General features: G+C 30.7%; 1 protein-coding gene across 1 annotated transcript in view; it reads right to left on the reverse strand.

Moving 5' to 3' along the window:
* Positions 1 to 1,088: 1,088 nt before the first annotated feature.
* Positions 1,089 to 12,069, reverse strand: part of LOC111714908 (BTB/POZ domain and ankyrin repeat-containing protein NPR3) — a 12,392-nt gene continuing 1,411 nt past the window's right edge. The window contains exons 2-13 of the mRNA XM_023490136.1: positions 11,059 to 11,124; positions 9,484 to 9,583; positions 8,160 to 8,231; positions 7,583 to 7,715; positions 7,249 to 7,297; positions 6,609 to 6,707; positions 5,455 to 5,528; positions 3,759 to 3,858; positions 2,750 to 2,827; positions 2,108 to 2,160; positions 1,710 to 1,756; positions 1,089 to 1,178 (exon numbers count right to left, since the gene is read on the reverse strand). Coding sequence (XP_023345904.1) covers positions 1,174 to 1,178; positions 1,710 to 1,756; positions 2,108 to 2,160; positions 2,750 to 2,827; positions 3,759 to 3,858; positions 5,455 to 5,528; positions 6,609 to 6,707; positions 7,249 to 7,297; positions 7,583 to 7,715; positions 8,160 to 8,231; positions 9,484 to 9,583; positions 11,059 to 11,124 — 876 coding nt within the window. The 3' untranslated portion in view covers positions 1,089 to 1,173. The remainder of the gene's footprint in view (positions 1,179 to 1,709; positions 1,757 to 2,107; positions 2,161 to 2,749; positions 2,828 to 3,758; positions 3,859 to 5,454; positions 5,529 to 6,608; positions 6,708 to 7,248; positions 7,298 to 7,582; positions 7,716 to 8,159; positions 8,232 to 9,483; positions 9,584 to 11,058; positions 11,125 to 12,069) is intronic.

Genomic DNA, 12,069 nt, shown 5'->3' on the forward strand with positions numbered 1-12,069 from the left:
GGATAGACTTATTTCTATTTCAGGAGGCAGGGGTGTAGTTTGCATTGAATAGTACAAGCCTATAAGATATCTTTATTGATTAAAGTTTAAAATAAAAATAAATTTTTTATTACAAAAAATACCTGGATATTCATCACCCAGCTTATTCAGAGCATCTTTTACTGTCTTCTCCACCTTCTTAAGGTCTTGTACATTCATTCTAAAAATTTGAAAATACATATTTGTTAAATTTTTAATAATTTTGTCTCTGGTTAATTTATCTTAAGAATAAAGTTTGGAATTTATTTCTGAGAACAAAATGTTAAACCTGAAGAGATTAAATATAGTAGAAAGAAATAAGGTTCAAATCTTCAAATATATTGTTGAATATTTTCAACACAATATTTAAAATCTTTAAATTTCAGAATTGGAAACTAATTTAAACATCAAAATTTAGTTTGATAAAGAAACATCAAAATTAAAATTAATAATAAATTAGTTGATTTAGATGTATATTGAGATCATCTCATAATTTTTTACTATAGCAGAGTAAAAGTATACGTTTGGTACAGATCTAATATTCTTGCATATATACCTCATTTCTTTTTCGTGAACACTCCCTTTAGGTAATTTGATCCCCCCCTTCTCTACCTTGGTGGGAAAAAGAATCCTTTAAGGTTCCTGAAGACCTTGAGCTGAATAACTTGAACCGTGTGCTCGTAAGGTCCTTCCAGCCGTTCAGTCAGCGCGTTCAAGTCACCCCAGTCCTCACTTTTCAGTCTAAATAAATATGAATAAATCCTATCAATGGGTTTGCTTAACTAATGCGATTAAGAATTTAATTTTTGTTTACCTTTTTTCAAGAGACACTCCATGGTACTTTTCCACAACTTGCCTTTTAATTAACGCTTAAATCATTTTAATGGTTTGTATGATGACAGGTTCTTTACTCCTATTCATCATTCATAATTAATTAGATTTAATTAATTATGAAATACAAATTTTTGCTTCTCAAAATCAATTTGATATCAAAGATTAATTTGTTGAATTTATCTAAAACTAAAAAAATAGGAAACTAACTTTATTCATTAAAATGTTTAATTTTCCCTGAATAAAGGAGCAAACACGGTATAAACTGAAGGATCTGTGGCTCGGAGACCTATTTCTCCGTATACACCTCCAGACTGCAGGAGCTCAACCTGGAGAAAACTTTTGAGTTTGACATCGCAAGCAGATCTACTTTTTTTCGGAACTTTTAACTAGCTCTAGTATCTAGCAATATTAAAATATATCTCCCAATTTCTAGTTCTATATATATCTAGTACTACCTGGAGAATATATATCCCTCAGTATCTAAAACTGCCTGGAGAAAAATATCTAATACTTCCTAGAGAATATATATCCTTCAGTATCTGTACTATCTAAAGAATATATATCCTCGATCCTGTATCTAGTATTATCTGGAGAATGTATATATCATCCAGTATCTAGTCCTACCTAGAGAATATGTATCCTCCAGTAATTAATACTACCTGCTCTCCAGTATCTAATACTATCTGGAGAAGATATATTCTCCAGTATCTAGTACTACCTAGAGAATATATATCCTCCAGTATCTAGTTCTATCTGGAGAAGATATATTCTCCAGTATCTAGTACTATCTGGAGAATATATATTCTCCAGTATTTAATACTACCTGGAGAGATATATCCTCCAGTATCTTCTACTACCTGGAGAAGATGAGATAAATTTGCTCCACTTACAACAGACCCTCTGACTAGAAAGTTTTTTTTGTCTAGAGATAAATAAAAATAACATGAAATACAAACTTTTAGTTTTATAGTATTTTTTTCTTAAAGGCGCATGCATGTTCATTTTATTATTGTACAGATAAATTATCTGTCTTAATAATAATCAATGAATATGAATATTATAAATAAATGGAACTCTATAAATATTAAATATATATTGTTGATTGTAACCTAATAATCTGTAAAAAAAAGATTATATTCAGAGTAACATTTGAATTTAGGATGGAAATGTATTAGAAAACTGCTACAACTTTTAATGCATGAAAAATTCTAAATTTTTACTTTATAAATGTTAACAAATGAAACTAGTTCTTAACCTTGTTTGAATTGTACTGTACAGTTCTCTAGTCAATATCCTTCTCAGTAAACACTGTACAGTGTACATAAAGATTCAATTATCAGATTTTATAATTTACCAAGAATATTATAAAAAAATTTACTTTTTACCAAGAATATTATAAAGAAGATTTAGTGTTTATCAAGGATGTTAGGAAGAAGATTTACTATTTATCAAGGATTTTAGGAAGAATATCTTCTGTTTACCAAGGAAATTATACAGAAGATTTACTGTATACCAAGGATATTAGGAATAAGATTTCCTGTTTACCAAGAATATTATAATGAAGATTTACTGTTCATCAAGGATATTAGGAAGAAGATTTACTGTTTATCAAGGATTTTAGGAAGAATATCTTCTGTTTACCAAGGAAATTATACAGAAGATTTACTGTATACCAAGGGTATTAGGCAGAAGATTTCCTGTTTATCAAGGATATTAGGAAGAAGATTTACTGTTTACCAAGGATATTATGAAGAAGATTTACTTTTTACCAAGGATATCAGGAAAATATTTGCTTCTTTTTAGTTTTTCATTGAAAATACATGTTTGGTAAAATATTGTTTTGGATTTGAATGAGCGAAACTTTAACTTATTTAGATTTTAAAACTTTGAATCTTTCCTTTTGATTTAGAGTTTGCAGTTTAACAAACTTTCGTTCTATCTGCTTTATAGTTTCTCCATCCAGGGAATCAGATATCTAAACCAGAATCTTATATAGTTAAACAAAGAGTTTATAGGAAAACAGAGTTTATGTAGAAATACTGCTTTTATGACTTACTTTATAAATCAATCTTTATAGCGATACAATTAAAGACTTCAAGGTCGTCAAGGAATTCAGGGGGAAAACATTTTTATAAATCGGATCATAAACTCCCTCGGATATTTGTTTTGCTTTTTAGAGAGACTAGGCTTTCAAAGCGCTTCTGGACCATATTCTATTTTATTTGTGAGCATTTTCTCTTTGTGTACTTAGTAAAACAAAAAAAGTTGAACTTTCTAAATTTAATGACATTTGAAATTTTGATTATTCATAAAACCGTTAGTAAAGTTACAAAGCTTTGTGTCTATGAAAATCACGCAACCTCGAATTTTCCTTCTAACTAAAATGCAAAACATATATCAGAGGGAGTTTACCATCCGATTTCAAATAATTATTACCCTGAATTTCTATGTCACTTTTTTTCCGGTATATAAAATTAAATCATGCTTACTTGGTGTTTTATGGGGGTACCTTAACAATTTCAGACTATAAATTCTGTTATATCAAGTAGTGTATAGTTTTAAATATCAAATGTTTACAACATTAGATTAAAAAGTAAAAGGAATAAGAATATTTGAGTTTGTGGCAAAAAACTCAATTTCTTTGTACAAAAATCAATCAAAAATTTATTTTCCAGTATGCATTTATGCAAAATAATATCGGAAATTGTAATAATTAAATTTAAAAAAAAGGTTACAAACGTTTTAAAAAGTTCAAACAAAATCGAATGTTTCTTAGACCACGGTCTGGTCTTCTTTGAAAGAATCTAATTTAGAAAGCGGTCCCTTGAATTTTTGCAAGATCTAAATCCCCCAGACGGAAATTTCTTATATTCCAAGGATTGATAAAAGTTTGTTCTGAACCTGACCTGCTCTTGATTAGGTTCCAAATCTGAATATGATTTCTCGGACTCCTGGTTCACTATTCCTGATTTTCCATATTTCAGTCCAATTCCATGTTCCCCGGAACTGGAAAATAAGGGTTCAGTGTATAAAAAGTACAGACAGTATAAAAAGTAAAAAGAGTGTAAAAAGTTAAAAGTTTAAAAGTAAGAAAAGTTTTTAAAAGTATGAAAATTATAAAGTAAAGAGATTTAATAATCCTATGGGACGATGATTTTTTCCTTCACGCAGCAATATTTTCCATGTGAAACCTATAATATTTTAATGAATTGTTTGATTAAGGGTTGAAACATAACTTTTTTTGCCTGTAACTTGTATTGCTTAGTGACATTATCTTCACTGAGCTGAATTTATTTGAAAGATAGGAACTATTTATTCTCATTTTGGTCTCTGTCTTTTTTATTTAAATTTTCTCTGTTAATTGGAGGACTAGTCTATACAATTTTCAAGACTTTATAAATTATTTTTTATTTGTTTTTGAATTCTTTGAAAAGTTTTGAAATTTTTATAAACATTTTAAATTTTTAAAAATAAACTTTTACAATAAAGTTTTAAAGAAGATATAACCCAAAAAAGACCTTATTATTTTTCAATACTAGTCTATACAATTTTCAAGGCTTTGTAAATTATTTTATATTTGTTTTTAAATTCTTTGTAAAGTTTTGAAACTTTTATAACATTTTAGATTTATAAAGAAGATATAATCCAATACTGAGCTGGCAACTTTAGAATGGGATACCTTTAATCCCGACTGCTTAATCCGAATATCCAATTTTTCTCTTTATCCACTCTTTTTTGGATATAGTTTAGAAAAATCGAAAACCGGTTTTTGAAAATTAGAGAGTCCCTCCCGTTTCTGTATATTAATCCTAAATGGCGCGAAAAATTTTAAATTTCCCAGCTTCTAATACGCGACTATAATTGGTTGAATCTTATAAACTGTTCAGGATACAAGTAGAAGATGATTAAGTTCATGGATATATTAGTCTCGAAGATTAAGAAAAAGAGAGGATCAAGCATTAATCACCATTCTAAAGTTTCCAGCTCTGATTATTCTTATACTGAAGCTGAATTCTATTAGAAGTTACAAATGTTCCTAAAACCCCGGAACCAGACAAATAGACAACTAGACAACTAGACAACTAGACAACTAGTCAACTAGATAACTAGACAACTAGATAACTAGACAACTAGATAACTAGACAACTAGATAACTAGACAACTAGACAACTAGACAACTAGACAACTAGACAACTAGACAACTAGACAACTAGACAACTAGACAACCAGACAACTAGACAACTAGATAACTAGACAACTAAAAAACTAGACAACTAGACAACTAGACAACTAGACAACTAGACAACCAGACAACTAGACAACTAGACAACTAGACAACTAGACAACTAGACAACTAGACAACTAGACAACCAGACAACTAGACAACTAGACAACTAGACAACTAGACAACTAGACAACCAGACAACTAGACAACCAAACAACTAGACAACTTGTACGTAGAAAGGATGGAAATCACAAAAATCTGTCAGAATCAAAGAATACTTCTTTTCCTGTGACAGCTGATATTCCTTCAGATTGATATCTTCATGCTCTCCTAAAACTGTTTTAAAAGTATTAATAAGAACCTTGTTTAACATTTACCTAACAAATTGAAGAAGTTTTTCTTTTGTAAACTTATTTCCAAGTTTCAAGTATTGCCCTGCAGTTAGTCCATCCTTAACAATTTTGTATAAGTTTTTTTATCATTATTTTGTAATTTATGTTTATTATTTATTTTTTAAATTTTACTCTTTAGGCTTTTCTTTACGTCATTTCCTTCTTTTCCTTTCTTTTATTTCATTTTCTTTGTTTCTTTCTTTTACTTCATTTCCTTTCTTTTTTTTTACTTTATTTCCTTTTTTCCTTTCTTTTACTTTATTTCCTTTTTTCATTTCTTTTCCTTCATTTTTCTTTTCCTTTCTTTTACTTTATTTCCTTTTTTCCTTTCTTTTAATTTATTTCCTTTTTTCATTTCTTTTACTTCATTTCCTTTTTTCATTTCTTTTAATTCATTTCCTTTTTCCTTTCTTTAACTTAATTTACTTTTTTCCTTTCTTTTACTTAATTTCCTTTTTTCATTTCTTTTAATTCATTTCCTTTTTCCTTTCTTTTACTTAATTTCCTTTTTTCCTTTCTTTTACTTTCTTTCCTTTTTTCCTTTCTTTAACTTTATTTCCATTGTTCCTTTCTTTTACTTTATTTCTTTTTTTCCTTTCCATTCTTTTACTTCATTTCCTTTTTTTTATTGTTTTACTTCATCTCTCTTTCGGTCTTACCTTTTACCCTTCATTTTTTTTAATTTTCTTTTCTTTCTTTCATTTTTTTCCATTGTCACTTTAAGTCTTTCTTTCCACTATTTTTGTTTCTTCTTTAATTTTCTTTCCTCCACATTTACGCCAAAACTTTTCTTTTCCTTTCCTCCCTTCCTTCTTTTTTTTCTTTCTTCCTTTTTTTCTTCCTTACTTCTTTCCTTTCTTTCTTTAATTCTCATGTTTTCTTGAATTCTTTTTTTCTGATATTTTTTCCTTTGCTACAACTTCGACTTAACAATTTCCTGTTAAGAAACTGAGTTTTTGACACAAACTCAATTTTTACAATCCCTTTATCTTTGCAACCTGATGGAGTAAACCTTTGATATTTCAAACTTAGATTGTTTGATCTAACAAAATTCATAGTTTGAAATATCAAAGATCTACGACATGGGGTTGCAAAGATAATCAGAGTTTATTGCAAAGTCTCAATTCCATTATCTAAACCTGATCTTGTGTCGATGTTGCTGCTCCTTTGTTTATCATAATTTTATAAAGATTATATTCATCCTTTAAACAAGCAGCATAATGGAGGGGAGTTCGGCCCTGCAACAAGTAATGTTTAATATCTCTTAATTTGTTGGAGTTTTAAAAAGAATATGTTGTGCATCGACTTGTTAGGAAAGACTTGTTGATTTAGAATATTTTGATTTAAGGAATATTAAGAATTTTAATCCTTGCATATTGTAGTTATGGTTGAGTATAATCATCTAATTAAATGTTTAAAAAAAAGTAGTTTTTAGATGTGGTCATACAATATTACTATAAATAATTTATATAAAATTCATAAATTTTCCTTTTGAATTATCTTTTTTTAGAAGTAAGATGATGAGGGTTTATTAATTATATAAAATTTTGTTATTATACAAATAAATTCTAATAATTCTAGGGAGCAAATAGTTTTTTTTTACAAAAGAATATATAATTATTCCAATTTTCTGAAATTGTAAAGTATATTTAGATAGTAAAGACACAAAAAAATTGATTTCAAATTCTTTTTTAATAAAAGAACACTAACCATTTTAAAGGAATAAATTATGATTTTATAATAATGACTTTACTTATAAATCTTAAAAAAATATCTTACCCTTGAGTCTTTCAGATTTATCAGCTCTGGAAAGGAATTTATCAAATATCTAAAATCAAAATATCTAAATAGTTTTTCGAGTGTTGACAAAGCTTTTCTATTGAGTTTAATTTTTTTGCTTTATAATAAGAATATAATCATATTTTTCTAGGGATTTCAAAACTCAGCATGATTTACTATAAAATGAAAATTTACGCGGTTTCAAACACGCTTCTACAAAAATAATGTTATACAACCCTGTCTTCTTTACATTTTTGGTGCTTGGAAAGTTTTTTCCACATTTATTAAAGAAATGATATAAAATCGTAAACAATCTCTTCAATTTTGACCTAACCTTGAAAGTTGTGAGTGTCCGAAAAGAATTGATTTGTGTAGAATATTGACCAGGGTTCCAGGATCCAAGGATTGGGAGAACTTTCTTCTGTCCAGGTGTAGACGTAGCTCCTTCAAGGATCCAGAGGCAACAGCTGATTAATCACGTGATTATTAATGATAACAGCTGATTAATCACTTTTTTATTCATGGGCAAAGCTGATTAATCACGCGATTATTTATGAAAAGAGCTGATTAACCACACAGTTATTCATGAAAAGAGCTGATTAATCACGCGTTTATTCATGGAAACATCTAATTTATGACGTGAATATTCTCAAAAAGAGCTGATTATTCACGAGTTTATTCACGGAAACAGCTGATTAATCAATCACGTGTTTTTTCATGGAAACAGCTGATTTATTGCGTGAATATTCATGAAATGAGCTGATTGATCACGTGATTATCATGAAAAGAGCTAATTAATCATTATAACTGAAACTTTAATTCAAAATTCAAAATACTCATATGCTAGGCTTAAACCATGTAGACAAAAATAAAAACAATTAAAGCTAATTTTCACCATAGTAAAAACTAACCTTGATGAATTTTTCGACGTTTCTCTTCAAAATTTGGAATGTTTAACAGAAATTCGGAAACTTCAGGATCGTCTGAAATTATTTGGAACTTTTTAATCAAGGAGAACTGAACCTTCCCCTCACCTTTAAGAACTAGTCAGCTACCTGAATCTAAACCTAGAAGAGCTGAACCCTCCCCTCTAAGAACTCTAGTCAACTACCTGAATCTAAACCTAGAAGAGCTGAACCCCCCCTTCTAAGAACTATGCCAACTACCTGAATCTAAACCTAGAAGAACTGAACCCTCCCCTCTAAGAACTAGTAAACTACCTGAATCTAAACCTAGAAGAGCTGAACCCTCCCTTCTGAAAACTATGTCAGCTACCTGAATCTAAACCTTTAAGAGCTGAACCCTCCCCTCTAAGAACTAGTTAACTACCTGAATCTAAACCTAGATAAGCTGAACCCTCCACGTGGATTTAACGGTTCTGTCAATATTCCAGAAAGCTGTGACTTTCGATCACAATTTGACCCATTAAACATAATTTGTTATTCTTTTCTCTTAAATACTTTTTTGTTGGCATATGCATTTTGAATAAAAATATATAAAATAAACAAATCCGTAAAGTAAATGATTATTGAATTAAAGACCAAAACACGTTTGATTTCAAATAGAAGAAACCGAATGCTGCTCAGTCTGGTTAGTCCGGTGTGCCTCTCCTCTGAGAACTAGTCAACTACCTGAATCTAAATCTAGAAGAACTGAACCCTCCCCTCTGAGAACTATGTCAACTACCTGAATCTAAACCTAGAAGAGCTGAACCCTCCCCTCTGAGAACTAGTCAACTACCTGAATCTAAACCTAGAAGAACTGAACCCTCCCCTCTAAGAACTAGTCAACTACATGAATCTAAACCTAGAAGAGCTGAACCCTCCCCTCTGAAAACTATGTCAACTACCTGAATCTAAACTTAGAAGAACTAGTCAACTACCTGAATCTAAACCTAGAAGAGCTGAACCCTCCCCTCTGAAAACTATGTCAACTACCTGAATCTAAACTTAGAAGAACTAGTAAACTACCTGAATCTAAACCTAGAAGCGCTGAACCCTCCATCTAAGACTAGTAAACTACCTGAATCTAAACCTAGAAGAGCTGAACCCTCCCATCTAAGACTAGTCAACTACCTGAATCTAAACCTAGAAGAGCTGAACCCTCCCATCTAAGACTAGTCAACTACCTGAATCTAAACCTAGAAGAGCTGAACCCTCCCATCTAAGACTAGTCAACTACCTGAATCTAAACCTAGATGGACTGAACCCTCCCATCTAAGACTAGTCAACATACCTGAATCTAAGCCTAGAAGAGCTGAACCCTCCCCTCTAAGAACTATGTCAACTAAGGAATTCCAATTTTTTTCTTGAACTGCCAGCTTAGCTTTTACATTCTAAAATAGAAAAGATTAAAATGTTTTTTTGTAAATTTTTGCAAACTAAAAAACAAAATAATATGATAATTTGAATTTTTTTCTAGACGCCCCCACCCCCTAGAAAAGGTTTTAGAGTGAAGGTACAGAGTTGAAATGCATGCACATAATGAATTCCCATGAAAAGTCAGTTTTTTACGTAATCAACCTATATTGGTAATCAAACACAATTTGAACCCTATTTACTTTTTTACAAACTAAGTGCGCGGCATTATTTGTGGAACAGACATGAGCATTGCAACTCTGAGTTTATTTGCATACAGGGTTACCCACAAAAGATGAGACTTCAGAGACGACTGTACGGAAGTCATTCAGTATTATTTTAAATTCTTCGCACTCAACAGATGCACACTTGTTTCTATCTTTGCCAATCTTTAACTTAATCCAAATTCAACCATATACATATTTATCTTCTTAAAATAAGTCTAAAACATGTTCTATTGTTTATTAGGATTGGTTAATGGTTATATATGTATATTTATATATATATATTTTTAGAAAATACGCAATATGTGATGAAAAAATACTTGAAAACAGTTGTTTTCTTTAGCCAATTAGAAGCTCGAAACAATATAAAAAGAAGTATTCAATGTTTGCCAATTCAATGAATTTTATAATCAAATAATTTTTCCTCGCATGTTTCCTGAAAGACCCTGTCAGAAAAAGTTTTCTGTTAAGTTATACAACTAAATAATTCGGTAATTTCTCAGGATGAAAGCTGGCACTTTTGCTAGACTTTTAAACATTTATTCTATAGCTATTGATTTAGTTGCATTTTATATTACATGCAAAGCTAGGTTTAGATTTGAAATATAGCTAGCTATCTAATATAGCTAGCTATCTAATATAGCTAGAGTGGAATACTCTCTAGGATAAGGTTTATTATCTCCAGGTTCCCTACTCTACTGGAAACCAGGATAGGTGACTCCGATCCCCTCCAGCTTAACAAACATCTGGGATCCTGAGATATAAAAATCTAACTTTTTAACATTTTAGATTTAAGTTTAAGTTTGATTTAAGTTTCTCTTGTGAGAGAACTAAACCAATTCTCAGAATTTTTCAAATTTCTGAAAATTTGCAGAAAACTGCCAATTTAACAGAAACAAAATTAAAGATTTCTGGGATCTGGTGAGTTTTCACAGAGGTAAAAAACTATTCCTTTCATTTCATTTTTTTTGTAGAAAGCAAAACCAAAATAAAATATAGTTTTAATATTTCTTAAAATATTTTAAAGTTTCCTGGCATAAGAGACTATAACAAGAAACAAAAAAGTTGAGAAAAAAACTTTATCACAGGAAAGTTTCTTGCCCAAGGGATTGTCAGCACTGAACAAAATCTGAACATTTTATTGCCCTCCATTTAGACATAAAAGCAAATTATCGATCCTTGAAAAGGTTTATTCCTTTAAAGTGTTGTTATCTGGGTCTGATATATACCTTTATGTTAGTAAGGTTTTCTAGGTGTTCCTCCTGGACACTGGAATGAATGTTGTTTATCTCTTCCTAAAAAAGAGATACAGGATTAACCACAACGAATATGGATTCAGAGACGACTGTCCGAAATATCTTACCGTTTCTTGCAACTAGATTTGTTAATTTTATTTTCAAATATTGTTTGCACAATTCTTATTTTTTAATTATGTTCATTTTCATAAAGTTTATCATCTTCCTTATATACAGGTGTTCCGCTGCAGCCATATTTTATTCAACAATAAAAAAGTGACCAGAGCTGGGAACTTTAGAATGGTGGATATCGGGATTAATGCTTGATCCTCTCTTTTTCTTAATCTAGAGATTAAATAATGCTTGTTCTCCTCTTATTATTAATCTCCAGATGAATTAACCAATCGGGATTAAGGATATTCCATTCTAAAGTTTTCAGCTTAGGATATTTGGATATGGGCTCTTATTTGATGATATTTTAAATCCAACTGAATTTTGAGAAAATCCTAGGATGATTATTTTAGGAAAGTTTCGAGAACTTTAGAAATAACGGGTGGTTTTATTTTGATGAGCCAATTGTGAGCCATGAAGAGCCAGGAGCTGCCGGCTGTAGTAGTGTTGATAGAACCTGCCGGCTATAGTAGTGTTGATAAAAGCTGCCGGTTGTAGTAGTGTTGATAGAAGCTGCCGGCTATAGAAGTGTTGATAGAAGCTGCCGGCTATAGTAGTGTTGATAGAAGCTGCCGGCTATAGTAGTGTTGATAGCAGCTGCCGGCTATAGTAGTGTTGATAAAAGCTGCCGGCTATAGTAGTGTTGATAGAAGCTGCCCGCTATGGTAGTGTTGAAGGAAGCTGCCGGGTGTAGTAGTGTTGATAGAAGCTGCCGGCTATAGTAGTGTTGATAGTAGCTGCCGGCTATAGTAGTGTTGATAGAAGCTACCGGCTATGGTAGTGTTGATAGAAGCTGCCAGCTATAGTAGTGTTGATAGAAGCTGCCGGCTATAG

The sequence above is a fragment of the Eurytemora carolleeae genome, unplaced genomic scaffold (assembly GCF_000591075.1).
Source record: "Eurytemora carolleeae unplaced genomic scaffold, Eaff_2.0 scaffold120, whole genome shotgun sequence".
Lineage (NCBI taxonomy): Eukaryota > Metazoa > Arthropoda > Copepoda > Calanoida > Temoridae > Eurytemora > Eurytemora carolleeae.